Source organism: Anastrepha ludens, chromosome 2, assembly GCF_028408465.1.
Source record: "Anastrepha ludens isolate Willacy chromosome 2, idAnaLude1.1, whole genome shotgun sequence".
In the NCBI taxonomy this organism is placed as follows: domain Eukaryota; kingdom Metazoa; phylum Arthropoda; class Insecta; order Diptera; family Tephritidae; genus Anastrepha; species Anastrepha ludens.
In genome coordinates this window covers 29,701,979-29,717,334 of record NC_071498.1, presented here as the reverse complement: position 1 = coordinate 29,717,334, position 15,356 = coordinate 29,701,979, and the positions used below count along the sequence as shown (strand labels likewise).

General features: G+C 38.1%; 1 protein-coding gene across 1 annotated transcript in view; it reads left to right on the top strand.

Moving 5' to 3' along the window:
• LOC128867377 (mpv17-like protein 2) overlaps window positions 1-8,661 on the top strand; it is a 34,746-nt gene extending 26,085 nt beyond the window's left edge. The window contains exons 2-4 of the mRNA XM_054108536.1: window positions 1,949-2,149; window positions 2,259-2,466; window positions 8,302-8,661. Of these exons, the coding sequence (XP_053964511.1) occupies window positions 1,998-2,149; window positions 2,259-2,466; window positions 8,302-8,523 (582 nt within the window). The 5' untranslated portion in view covers window positions 1,949-1,997 and the 3' untranslated portion in view covers window positions 8,524-8,661. The remainder of the gene's footprint in view (window positions 1-1,948; window positions 2,150-2,258; window positions 2,467-8,301) is intronic.
• Window positions 8,662-15,356: the final 6,695 nt, after the last annotated feature.

Here is a 15,356-nt window from a genome sequence, read left to right as displayed (position 1 = left end):
CTGCAAATATATATTTTTGTTTTTGTATAATTTTTAATGAAATATATTAATAAAAATATTTTTTAGTGCATATTGGTATTTTAATACTGTTTTTTTTCAGTGAAATAGATAATAGTCTTTATCTCAAAAACTAGAGTCAATTTGAGAAATCTAAAATTTTTCTAGTATTCAGCACACTAGTCTCACACAGAATTTACTTAAACCAACCCTGCCGCAAAATGACTGTTCCTTAGTGTTATGAGCCGGTAAGCATTTGACCAGTCTTTTCAAAGTTATGCTAGTCACTGATAGCAAGGCAAATTTCAACATTTGTTCAGGAAAATAATCTATTGCCCCCAGTGCAGTCTGGATTTAGACCTGAGCATAGCTACTCGACGGCTATGATAAAAAAAATACTTCATGACATAAGGATTCGGATTGGCAATAGTGACTTAGCTCTTCTGAATTCGGCGTGACTGTCAATCGATAGAAAACGTTCTTTCGAATGGCCGTCGCTTCTCGGCTGGCAATGGCAAACTCCGAATTTATTTCTGCCATGAAAATGTCCTCATAAAACAAAACAAAAACATCTGCCTTTCGGCGACGGCATAAGCGGCAGGTCCCTCCATTTGTTGAAAACGTCAAGACGCACACTACAAATAGGAGAAGGAGCTCGGTCAAAAGGGTGTAAGCGCTAATTATTATTACACAACTATGTATTTGTAAAAACTTTCTAAAGCGAGTCTATAATGTATTATAAACGTTTTCAACAGGTGAGCTACTTAGCAGACCCTTATTCGAGCTCTGAGTGAATTTGGCAGAATCAGCTGATGAGCTGACGTCGCTTGTGATCACGAAGCACTTTGTTTACAAAAAAACTGAGTTTGCCTTGGCGATATACGAAAAAATTAACCAATGACACTTCGTTGCTACCTGAACAACGACAGATTGGAAGAGTGTGTGAATACTTGTGAAATGATCGTGCAGAATTCGGCGGCTGAATGCATAAATGGCAAGGCATGGTGAAAATATTTTTGGAAGTGTACTACCTAGCAGACCGTTATTCGGCTCTGAGCGATTTTGACAGATATGCCGACGTCATTCGTTTTGAGCTTCACTAAGCTAAAGCTAAATTTAGCTAAATTTTATTATTATTTTTAATTAAATTAAATTTTTTTTTCACCATACCTAACTAGCAAACCTGGTATATATCAACCTTGATGACATGGCCGCCAAAGTTCCCCTCACAATTTTCTTTTTCACCATAGCTAAATATCAATCCTGGTAATCTGTCATCCTTGAGTTGGTGCCACGTTGCAAGCATGCATACCGTTAACCGGCTCGCAGCGATTTTGAAGGAATCAGCTGACGTAACTGGTGCCTTAACAGCAGTTTGGCCTCTACACCTTACATAGATTACGTTAAAAGAGCTTTTTAAAGCAGAAATGTAAGCTGTAGACCGCGATTTTCACTACTAAAATATATCTGTCTTACTGAATTTCCTGTCATCACTGTCTTTACATCAGCTGTCATCCCGTAGAACCTTCTCTGCTCAGTGCCGAGTAAGGGTCTATTAGAAAGCACCAACTGTTTCATTTATGCTGATAATTTTGTGAATACTTTTCATTGTAAAAATTACTTGCCGAGGTATGAATATTTTTAGAAAAGCAACAACTAAAGAAAAGGCTGAAAGAATTATCCAAGACGCATTCAATAAAGGTGGTGGCACTAGACCAATAACAATGTTTTGTACGTTTGATTGTCAAAACAAAGTTTTGAGAAACTAGAGAACAAATAATGAATTCGCCTTGTTTCATTCTGAGCTGACAGCCACATGGGCACGGCGAAAGAAAAAAAAACTACTCAGCTGATTTACCAACACCGCCTTTAATAGATTCGCCTTGGAATTATCCATCATAAAATGACTAAGTTAAATAAATAATGTTTTATATTCTCTATTATTTTACAGATACATACATATCATTTTACCAACTCATTCCCTCTCAGTTTCGATCAAAATGTTTCGACAATTCATAGACTTCACAAGCCGGTACAAAATTATCCGTGGCATGCTCTCGTATGGAATGCTGTGGCCTTGCGGTTGCCTCATCGAACAGACACTATTCGAAAAACGGACATTCCGCAATTATGACTGGATGAAATGCCTCAAGTGAGTATGGTATGAATTGATGCCGCTGCACCCTGTATCCCAAACACTCACTGTCGCCCACTGTCGAATCTTCATAATCACTTACGCACTTAAATTTACTTCAAAACAGGTTCAGTTTGTTTGGTGGTCTTTTTATGGGGCCCACTATTTACGTGTGGATACGCCTAGCCGGTGTCATGTGGCCCCGCACCGACATTAAGTCATCACTTTGCAAAGCCATTACCGAGCAGGCGGCCTACGATCCGTTTGCGATAAGCACCTTCCTCTTTGCTATGAGTCTCATGGATGGCCGAAAGTACGAGCAGGCCAAGCAGGAGGTAAGAACGAAAATACATATTATGAAAATGCATGTGTGTACTAAAGATTAAAGGCAGACGAACTAACATTTGGTGCCAACATTGCGGGTATCGCAAGTGGGTAGACAGACACAACTGCACACAAACAAATCAAAAGTGTCGAGTGTTTAGTGTTTGTATTTATTTTTGTTCCGCTAATGTGACTTAAGTGATGATTTCTTTTGGTTCTTGTGACTGGATTTGTTTTTTGCTTAATAATCTTATCGTCATTTTCTCTTTACCTCTCCAAAAGTTCGTTCCGTTTGGGTGCTTGGCCTCTGCAACGACAAACATTCAAACATTTGACGTCCAGCCATCTTTGGGGATAGCCAAATCGTTCGAACATTAGCGGTTTTTACTCGTTTCGGATTTTTTAATCAACTGCATATGTGCATGTGCTTGTGCAGGGGATACACTTGAGCATAGATTCGTATTTATGGCCATACTAGATTGCGCTTTAGTAAGCTTCCATGTACAGCCATTCAAGTTGGATCAAACGGAGCCAAGTCGAGACGAGCCGGAATGGTGGAGAGCAGGCGAATTGGAGTACATTAACAATTAATGTTTGGGCACTACACTACGTCCATTTATTGGCTTGTGACTGGACTTTGAAATTGGGTGGTTGAAATTCTCAGAGCTTTACCGAAAATAGATTTTCCCACGACCTCTTTCGGAACTATTTGGTTATAAAAAATTCATGTAATTTCCTTAATTGCGCATTTACAATGTGCAATAGACAGTGGACAAGTAATGTTAATGCGAAAATATTTATAAATATCATTCCACAAATGTTCAATAGAGTACAAAAACTCAACAAACAAATTGCATACAGTGCGGGACAAAAGTTTCCGGCATCACATCATTTTAACACAAAAGCAGCGAATATGGGAATAAAAGGTAATAAATTGTAATTCTTTCAAAAGGAAGTAAAGGCCATATATCAACAGCTGAATGCATTTTATTTCCTGAAAATATTTCAATTCTATTTAAAATATTTCAAAACATTAAACACTGAGGTTTTTAGTTGGGCAAAAGTATTCGGCAATGTGGAATACTTTGATTGCTTAAGCCTTAAGGCATTTCTGAGAGAGCCACAAGAACGATCGAGAATTTCACAGCATTGCTGATCGGAGGTGGCGAGTGGAAACTACTTGCGTTACGACCAGACAAATCTGGCCATCCTACAATCTGAAACAGACAAAACCCCTTATAAGTCTTTCGAAACACGAACTAAGGCATATAATATCTCTTATCACCGGCCACTGCCTTTTGGGCACACACGCACGTCGGCTCGGGGTTCCTCCAAACGACCTGTGCAGATACTGCGAGGACGAAGATGAGGAAGTATCGAGCAGACATTTGCTGTGCAGGTGTCCAGGTCTAGCCAGAAGTCGACTCGCTCTTCTAGGCTCTCCAACAATTGACAATCTTTCAGTACTCTCGGACCTGAAAATCGAATCTCTCAGCAAATTCTCGAAACGAATTAATATCTTTGACCAAAATCTACAATAAAAATCTCGGTTAGGTGGGGAAATCATTTAAAATAATGAGCTCTAGGGCAACACAACGGACCCAACTTGCGGTCTATGTGGCACTCCGATGCGGGGTCACCCTTAAACCAACCAACCAAGCCACAAGAAAAACTCTAAATGCCAAACTTCGTAATTTCGAATGACTTACGTCAACACTAAAATGTATCAAATTACAGTTGTTTTTTTAAACAGTTAGTCCAAGGCGAATCTATTCAAGGTGGTGCGAGCAACAACAACATTTTTTAAATTAAAAAAGTCAAGGAAAAGTAAATAGAAGAATGGAATGAATGGCAAATAGATTCAATTATTCAATTCACGCATTCACAACAACAATTTTCCGTCATTCCGTTTTACTGGCATTTCTGAAGAAGCAGAAATGAACTACTCAATCACACCACCTTCTAAAGATGTGCCTTGGGTTAGTCTAGAGATTTTGATTGTGAAATATCATCAAAGAGTAGTTAGTCGTGGTTTTTAAACTCGATCAAAGAGCAAAAAATCGGAGGGAGTCATATCAGATAAATTCGATGGCTGCTGGATAGTATTCGTTTTGTTCTTGGTAAAAAATTTACGTATTATGATGGCACTGTGCGATGGTGCGCTGACATTATCATTATACTCGGCATACTCCATCTTAAAGAGAGATGTGAGCAATAAGGGTCTTGCGGTGAGTGAGAGCAAAACAAAGTACCTGCTGTCAACACACAAGAGCTGACAGCCAGCAATTCGAGGTTGTAAAGGACTTTGTCTACCTTGGGACCAACATCAATAACTAAAATGACGTCAGCCTTGAGATCAAGAATAATTCTTTTCAGCAGGTGTTACTCTGTGCTCAGTAAGCAATTGAGGAACAGAGTTCTGTCTCGAAGAACCAAACTGACACTCTACAAACGCTCATCGCTCCTGATCTGCTATACGGTGCAGAAGCATGGACGTTGTCAACAGTGGAGGAGAAAGTTTTGGGAGCTTTCGAAAGAAAAATTCTCCGTAAGATCTTTGGTCTCCTCCGCGCTGGTGAGGAGTATCGTGTAAGATGGAACAGCGAGCTATATGATTTATGTAGCATGGATATACTTTTGTTAAGCGTAAAAACACATAGCGACTATGCTGGCTGGACCATGTCACCCGCATCAACGAAGTCGCTCCAGGAATTCAAATCTAAATTTAATCTTTGTGCTCAACAGTGAAACATGGGAGAGGTAAAGTTATGGCATTGGGTTGTATAGCTTCACGAGGTGCTGACGAACTTATTTTCATTGAAAATACAATACACAAAGATAATTACTTAAATATTTAAAGGAAAAAGTGCGATGGAGTTGAAATTCGCTAATAACTTATATGTACTTCCAACAGGACAATAATCCGAAGCACACCGCCGAAATAACGGGACTTTGTATACTGTACTGGCACTAATAACACTTATCCAATTCCCCGAGCCATTCGATCCAGTCGAGCATTTATAGCACGAGCTTGAGAGAGCTGTTATCCTAGAAGCATGGCGAAAAATACTGGCGAAAATAACTAAAACCTTAGTGCAATGCTTGGAAAATAGGCTCAGAGAGGTTATAAAGCAAAAAGGAATGCGAAATAGATAGCTATATAAAGGGTTTTCCAATAAAAGGTGTTATTTTGAAGCTGTCATTTTTTGATATTTGACAAGTAGGAACTACGCCACTAATAAAAATGGAACCATACACGCAGAGATGGATCGTAAAACTCGTACATTTTTGGGTCATCGTGAAGCACCTTGTCGGACCGCAATACAGAAATTGGTGAAAAAATTCGAGCTGTTGGGACAAGTTAGTGATGTGAAGAATAAAACCCATGCAAGTCGCTCAAGAACAGCCGAAAATATTGCTATTGTAGCCGAAAGTGTTGAAGAAAACCCAGGTTTATCCATTCCCCGTCGTTCTTTGGAATTAGTTAGAATTAATGACTCTTTGTATTACACCGTAATTTGCATAAAGATTTGGGTCTTAAGGCTTATAAAGTCCAGTTAACACAATAACTCAAGCCGGCCGATCATTAACAACGTCGTATCTTTGCTGATTGGGTCGTTGAAATGCATGGAAATGATCTGGAATTCCATCGAAAAATCATCTTGAGTGATGAGGCCCATTTCCATCTCGGTGGCTTCGTCAATAAGCAAAATTGTCGGATCTGGGGCTCAGAAAATCGAAGAGTTATTGTTGAAAAGCCTCTCTATCCTCAACGTGTGACTGTTTGGTGCGGTGTATGGTCCGGCGGAGTCATTGGGCCTTACTTTCTCGAAAATGAAGCTGGAGGAACAGTTACGGTAAATGGATTGCGCTATCGAAAGATGATTAACGATTTTTTATGGCCGGAATTGGATGGTATTGATCTGAACAACGTTTATTTTCAACAAGACGGCGCTACGTGCCACACAAGCAACGAAACCATTTATCTTTTGCGGGAATAACACCTCTAGAAAACCCTGCTGACATCATCTTCATATTGGCGTTATGGTCCGGGGTGGACCACTGCCTCCTCTACGATACGCCTCCATTCCTCTCGATATCCCGCTTTCGCTATATGTTGCGAGACTCTCATCTTTTGTATTATATATCGCTTCTATAACGTCTTGCAACCATCGTCACATTGGCCGGCCTCGCTTCTTGCTCCTTCAGAATTTGCTTCAACCAACTTCACTCTTTCGCTGCTCATTCTTGGGACGTGTACATACCACTGTAATTTTTGTTCCTTTATAAACCGCGTTACGTTTCGTCCCGCGATGAAAACACTGAGCTTATGGTTATACCGTATACGGTGTGTACAGTCTTCTAATCGAATAGGGCGGAATATTTTCCTGAGAATTTTTCTTTCAAATGGCATCAGTAAATTCACGTCATTAACTTTAAGGGCCCATGTTTCACAGCCGTAGGTGAGAATCGGTCTTATAGTATTATAGTTTGAACCATCTGAAGCTTCTGTTCAGCTTTGATATCAATGAAGACTTCAGAAGTTTCATATGGCCAAAATATGCTCTGTTACCTGCTTTAATACGGTCTAGTATTGATAAGGACGGATCCTTATTTATGCTGAGTACTACCCCTAAGTATTTAAATTCTTGCATGAGCTCCAAAATATATAATAACATCCGACTTTGATCTGACTTTCATGAAAGAATTGTGTCATGTACTTCGTCTTCTCTTCATTTATCTCAAGGCAAGCTCTTAGGCAATATTGTTGGATTCGTGGCAATATGATTTATGACTGATAAGGGGTCGCCAAACTCAAACCAGGTTTTTCTCTCCTCATTTCTTTCGTTCTCTTCCTTTCCACAGAAGGTTCTCTCTTTGAGGGTATTCAGACGCCAGATAGCGTTAGAAGGCAAGGTGAGGAGATTGGAAATGATAGGTGAGAGGTTTCATGCCGTAGGATTAGCCATTAAATTGTGCATCCCTTCCCTTTATGGCGCCGCTGACGTGGCATAGTCTATGCTTATAAGATACGAATCTCGGGCAGTGAGGAATGCAGGATAGGTAGGGAACAGCGCTCGAGGCAAACTGTAGAGCAGCTCCTTTGCAGATGTCCTCCGTTATTCAAAACATGTTTAAAATATTTGTGGGCACCACAGTTTGATGGATTGGAATATATCTCAGCAGTAGGTTGGAAGTGGCTCCTTAAATCCGCAATGAAAACAGGCACCATGCGGGTGGACTACTTCAAAATACTAACACATAACTCATGAACTTCTTCTGGTATCACTATGGACCGAAACGGTCAACCCGTTTAACCTAACCTAATCTATGGTCTTTAGTTAAGTTTTGCAGAAATTAATATTTATTGAATGTCATTCCCATATTCGTTGAATTTTTCATTAATATGGTGTGATGCCGAAAACTTTTGTTCAGCACTGTACATACATACATACGCATATGAATGCCGCGAGATTTGATGATTTAAATAGTCAACAGACAAACTCAGTTATTTACAGTTTCTGTTACTTAAACGCGAAAGGTTACTTATAAACTTACCCAAAATATTTTTCGCCCTTAAGTTGCCTGAGTCCAGTCCTTCATTTACCTTAATTGAACTTAGATTCCCCTGTGCATGTGTCATGTGCCAGTGGAGAACTCACAAAAGAGCTTATTGTATGATTGGTCTTAGGCACACTTTGCTACACCAGACTTGTTTGCCCAATTCATAATTGTAATTTGATTAATAGATGCACCTGTTCCCATTTTATGTCATTAATATCTGCTCTTGTATGTATACATATACAGCTCACACATACATATATTTCTATTATCTATTGTTGCAGGTTCGGGATAAATTCCTCGACGCATACCGGGTTGGCATCATTTATTGGCCCTGTGTGCAGACGGTGAATTTCGCGTTCGTGCCGCCTCGTAACCAAGTTGTGTTCACCTCGTTTTTCAGCATGTGCTGGACCACATTTCTGACGTACGTGAAGTATTTGCAGACACAGCCAGTCGAATTCGAACATCCTGTAGTCGATTTACACTTTCACTTTACACATTAGTGTCATGCTGAAGACGCTGCTGGATGGCGGGAAATTTAAGCGTAAATGTAGATTACGACTGTAAAAACCTTTCTTTAATTGTAGATTTTGGTTTAGGTTAAAATAAAGTTGAAATACATATTTATTATTAATTTACAACCTGTTGCGTTTCATTAAAATGTCACTATACAAGATGGCGCAAAATAAAGCATCCATTTTTAATTTTAGAAAAATTTCTACCCAATATAAAAAATATTTTTACCTCTACTGCTTGTCTCTCTTTACCTCTATTGCTTGTCTGTTTGTATACAGCAGCTATCTACTACACAAGTGTCAAATATGATGGACGTTGCGACGCCATTTGCAATCATAAATCTTCCGATGGGGTGATTAATTTTGCGCCACTTTGTATTGGATTGGGGAATAAGTTCATAGCATTTTTCCTTTATTTTACAACGATTTGTTTGCTGTTTGGCAAAGCGTAAGTATTCATTCGATAGAACTCTTTCATCGAGGTCAAAAAGCGGCCGAAGCAGCTCCGAATATTTGCGCCGTGTATGGAAAAGGTGTCATAGCAGTGATGGTACATGTTGGGAAAATTCGCTACATGTAGGGATTGTCGAAAAATGTGGGTGTAGGGCAAAGAAGGACAGATTTTGTTGAATTCTGTAATTGTAAGGAATTTTCAAGAAGGACAGAAAAAAATTAAAAAAGCGGGTAAAATTAGAAAAGTTCATTTAAAATAAAAATCCGCAGTAAGGTTTCATGCCAGACGTTTTTTTTTTATGGCAGAATACTTTTAAAAGCGTTAATACGGCAACATTGCCGTTTTTTCTTCGCGCGAAAATTGTTAATTTTCTGGTGCTTTTCACTTTTGAAGTAAGTTTGCAAATAATTCAGTTTTAGCTTTTTTTATACTTAAAATGCATATATATTTATATATAAGTTCCCCCTCTTCGGCTGACTCTTCGGAGGAACACCAGCAAAAACAATGCAAGTATCGGAAACAAAAGCTCAATAACAAGTGGCTTGACGACGACAATTTTAGTGGCTGGTTGAAAGCTGTGGCAACGATCCATTCAAATAAACATGCGCTGCATGCGACAAAGTTTTGAACGGCGGCAAGTCTGATTTTCAGAAGCACGCCGAATCAGAAATGCACCAAAAAAATATGAAGGCAATAAAAAAGACACCTAAAATAAACAGATTTTTTTAAGAAAAAATCGAGTAAACCAAATGGTTCCAGAAATTTTTGGGCTGAGTAAGGATTTTTCAAAAAATCATTTACCATCACTGTGTTATAGAAGAGTCTATAGCACGGAAGGGGTTTGCAAAGTTCGAAAATGGCGACTTTGGCGTCGATGGCACGTTCCGCAGCGGGAGGCCTTCTGAAATCGATGAAGAAAATCTCAACGTTCCTTTTGAAGAAAACGGTCGTCAAACCAGTCGTGAGTTGGCGGAAAATATGAACTGCGATCATAAAACGAATCTGAACCACCTTCATTCAATGGGATTTACGGGAAAATTGGGAGCCTAGGTGCCTTACGAGCTCAATGAAAAAAACAAAGAAAGTCACCTTCAAATTGCTATCGAACAACACGCGGTCATGAATAACGCTCTTTGTACCAAATCGACACGAGAGATGAGAAATGGTGCATATACATCAATATGAAACAAAGAAAGGAGTGGGTGGCTCCAGGAGATACGCCAAAGCTGAGAGTCAAGTCGGGTCTTCATCCAAAGAAGTTCGTGATATATTTTTGGTGGCGCTGGGAAGGCATGGTGCACTAGGAAATGCTCGAAAAGAATGCCACGGTCAACAAGAAGCACTACATTGACCGGCAACACCGCCTAAATGAGGAAATTCGAGTGAAAATACCTGATTGACATGGTCAAACCAAACTACTTCACGACAACGCCAGGCCTCATGTTGCACAAGTCATCAAAGCCACACTACAAGAGCTCATATGGGGGTCCTTCAACGTCCGCCGTATTCTCTTGACCTTGCACAGACCACCTTTTCCGCTCCCTGTCAAATCATATGAAGGGCGTTACCTTCAATTACAAAGATGTCCTTAAAAACTGACCCAACAACTTCTTTGACACCAGATCAGGCGTTTTTGGCAGAACGGCATCAACAAATTAATTAACTTATTGATATAATTATTGTTGTTTGTTTAAATAAAAGTCTTCGATAAACACGCTACGAACTTATTCCCCAACTTACTATGTTTTTACTAAAAGCAAACGTGGCTCAAATACGATGAATTAAATAAACTTCGACGTTACTTCATTCAAAGAATCTTCAAACTACCCGACTTCACTCTGAATTATGCAATAACACTAGAAACTACTAATTTAGAAGATAGCCACATTTATTCTTTAGAGCTACACATGAAGTATATCTGGAAAACCATTCATAAATACAATTGCAACAGACTCCCACACAAACTAACACAAGGCATCTTAAGTAAAAATGTGTTTTGGCTTAAGCATATGAACGACATGCGAATGGAGTGTGGTCTGAAGTTTGAAGAAAACATCACCTCTATAGACTGGCAAGATCGCTGTGTGCAACTTCTTACCGAAATGAAAATAAAAGATATCAACATGGCAAGGCAAAAAGCACAGTCAAGTGCGACGCGAATTTATAAACATTTAGACTACTCAAAAGGGGAATCATATATCAAAGAAGATATGCGGCTAGCTGATATTACGACAATTTTCAAAGCAAGATGTGGTTTACTGAAGCTAAATGCTACGTATGGAAATGCTCAGAAAATATGCACCCTTTGCAATTTACTTCTTAGGAAGATGTCCGGTACTGAAGGAGATCAGAACAAGATACCTAAACGTAGCGAAGCTAAATGAAGCAGAAGTAATAGATATACTTAATGGCCACAATTGGAAAAGATTAACTTGCTTTATATACTCAGCCTTACGCTATAGAAATTTTCTTATTGCAGAGTTTAATTTTTGATTAATTTTTGAGCTGTGACAGACAACATTGTTATTGCCACAAATTTATTATTTCTTTCTATATGTATTTAATTGTATATTTAAATGAACTATTTTGTAAATTATTGAAATTTAAGATGCAATATTTATAAATAAATAAAGAATTACTACTTACTACTACTACTATGTTTTTGTTTTTTTTTTCCTTAATACAGTTAGGAGGAATAACCAAAAAAGTATGGGATATGCTTACAACATTCGTCTATTCCTAAGCTCGATAATTACGAACTCCAAAATATATCAATGGGTACTACTTCCTTTTCTTACAAAAAAATGCCTTGATTGTTCGCGCACAGCTCTAAATGCATGAACAAGTCATTACTCCTTTATTACTCGATTTTAGTAGTGATCCATACATTTTTTACTGGGTTTGTATTTACACGAATATGTATATGTCCACATATACACAAACATACATACATATACAAACATTAACACATACACGTCCATCAAACTTAATTCAACAGCTCCTCCAATCGCTTTGTTTCTGCCTTTGTGCCTGTTATTGTGCTGGCAGCGCTTGCATGGGGCAAATATAATGAGACGCCGATTTGCTACCGTGTACACAATTCGACACAACGCACAGTGCACCGAACGTGGATAAAAATGCGAAAATCGAGTGTCTTGGAACTTCGGCTTTTGAGCATCATTTAAAAACTAAAACTTGAATTAAGAAAAGTTTGTAATATATCTCGTGATGAAATAGGCCTTAAGTCTTATACAAGGTGGCACGAAAATTAATCATTTTTTTAATTTAATTTTGTTTTTGAATAGCTTTTTTACTAAATTAAAAAAAAACTCTTTTTGAGTTAAGGAAATATTTTTTTTTTTTTTATTGTATTTATTTATTAAAAGAGTAACAATTATAAATAACTATTTCACTTAAAGAGCTAAAGCACTGGCTACTATGGCCTTCGGCTATTAGTATTGTATATATAATATAATAAAAATGACAGCGTGTCTTATAGCCTTAACTTACATCTAGATACATAATCACAAATCTTATTTAAATTGCATACCGTTGTCTGTTTGAGGAGTTCCGATGGTTTGATGCTTGAGAAAAAAGTGTCATGAGTGTGTGGCCGATTCTCAGTCGAGTAAAGATTTTTGCTTGGTGACATAAAGCAGATAGAGGGTAGATTTTTTTCCCCCCAAAGGGGTTAAAGTTTTTATAAGGATGCTGATAAATGTTCCATTTAGTTGCTACGTTACCTGCGGCAAGTTCTTTCTCTAGTATCTTTATGCCATTGCAAGTGATATAGTCAAATGTGTGTAGAGGTTCCTTATTCGCCTCTTTCGCTGTCTTGTCAGCTTTTTCGTTACCACCAGAGTGCCCAGGAATCCACATAATTTTGATTGCACCTGTGTGTATTGAAATTATATTGCGGTTTCATATCGTGGTGTCATTTGTGGGGTTTAAGATAGCTTCGATTGAGGATTTGCTATCGGTGCAAATTAAGTGCTTGCTTCATTTCTGGGAGGCAAAGATTACTGATTCAAGTAACGTAGCTGCTTCAGCTGTAAATATTGAAGTGAATCTTGGCAAAATTTCGGCATAGATGGTAACACCTTCTGCGTTTGTCACTGCTAACGATGTGCAGGTGTCGGTTTTTGATCCGTCGGTAAAAATGATCTCCCAATCTTTCTTTAATGGGGAAATGGTTTCGAGAAAAATCTGGTTGTATTCGTTTGTATTAGTGGAATCTTTTAAATGTTTGGATAGATTGTTCAATATCATCGAGTTGGGAACGACCCACGGTGGATGTATTGCAGGTTCTACAATTACTGGCTGAGCAATGATATCCAGTTTTTCGGCTTCTTTTAGAATGATGGAGGTTGTTGATTCCCGGCTCTTTCTGTTTAATTTTTGAGTACTCGAGTTGATGTGTTTAAACAAAAGTCTGTTTCTCATTGAATTATCTTCAAAATACTTGTCCTTGTATTGTTGGCCACCCTTTCCGAGATGGTGGGAAGTCCAGCTTCCGCTAAGGTAACGATTATGGGGGAGGTGGGGAAGGCGCTGATGCTTCTCCTGACTGCAGCATGGTAAGGTGCTTCTAGGCGCTTTAGATGAGATTTAGCGCAGTGTCCGTATATAACCAGTCCGAAGTCAATTTTAGATAAGATTAGAGATCTAGTGATACTTAATAATGTACTTGAATGTATCAAACAGTGCTTTGAGGATAAGTATTTAACTATGTTTAGTCTAGATAATAGGCTTAACCTAACGTATTCACAATGTTGCTTATAAGTTAGTCGCTTATCGTCGTTTCTATCGGCAAGTGCTGAGTTAGCGAAATGTTCAAATATTAGAAGTGGATCTATTACACTAAGGAAATATTTATTTGACCTTTACGCGCTCCATTGCTTGTCTGTTTGTATACACAAAAGTGTCAAATATGAATGACGTACGAGGCAAAAATTATAAATCTTCCGATAGGGTGATTAATTTCGAGCCAACTTGTCTAAGTAGTTCTAGTGAAAAATTTGTAAAATAATATTTTTTTTTCGTAACAAGATGTACTACTGTACTTTTATAAAGATAATTATGATGAATCCAAAAATATATGCTTCATAAAACAAAATTCAAAAAAAAAAAATATGTATAATATATAAATATAAAATATATATTTTTTTAATATTAAACAAATCCGTGTTTGGAGATGCTAAAACCATAAAATAGTAAGATTCAGAGACAAACAAAAAAACTTTTAAACTTTATTTAGGATTTATCGTAAGTTGAACCCTCGTCTACCAGGGCACAGTAATACATCATTCGTTTTTTTCCAACTCGTGGAAAATTCTATTTTTGTTGTATATTTCATATTTGTTTATACTATGTACGTTTGTATGCATGTATAGGGTGTTTCCGTAGCTGCGTGAGAACTCTCGGATCGATAACTTTTGTTTGACTACTGAGACTGGCAAACTGGGTTGACATTTCTGTGCTGTAAGGTTTGGTAAGTCATCATGAATCGTTTAACGCCAGAACAACGTTTCCAAATTGTGGAAATTTACTTGAAAAAAAATTATAATAAATTTTTTCCTGAGGTTCTTAGAGTAGAGTGTTGAAGAAGACGCCGAAATGTCGGTTCGTCGTCGTTCTCAACTTGTTAATCTTTGTCCTGCTCTTTTTCTTACGTGCTCGTGCAAGAATTGAAGCCAAATTACCATCGTTTACGTCGCATTTTTGCTGATTGAGCTCTTTTAGATTTATTATTCAAATTTATTGAAAAAAGTAGTCAGAAATTGAACTGATCGAATGGGCCTTGTAACTCGTAGCGCGACGCTCATATTTAGAAAATGTCTTGAAATTATCTACCAGATTATAATAAAAAAGCAAAAATTTAGAGTATTCGGAGTTATTTCTTAGTGATTTAACCCGTTGGGGATGAGTGCCGGCATATAGCCGCCCAAGCCGTTTTAACGTTGCGGACGCTTGCCGGCATTTAGCCGCCCAAATTAGTTCGTAGCTGTAAAGCTCATGACGTCTGTCGTTCTGAGCGATAAGATACGCATTATATATATTTAAAGAGTCACGTTTTCATTCAAAGACATTAGGGCCATTGGCGATGAAGTCTTATCTTCCTTATAACATAAACTTACAATGTGAGACGACGGTAGAGTCAGAACGAATTTCAGTTCTTTGATTCAGTAACTCTGAATCACTGCCAGAGGAACCAGCGGGCTTTTTATATATTGTATTGTATATTTTATCCTACGCACGATGGCTTAGCGATCTAGAGATAATACGTTAGATAGTGACAGTTCTGACGAATATTACTTTGAATCTGATAAGACGGAAATGACGGCAGTACTTCGTCAATTTGAACGAT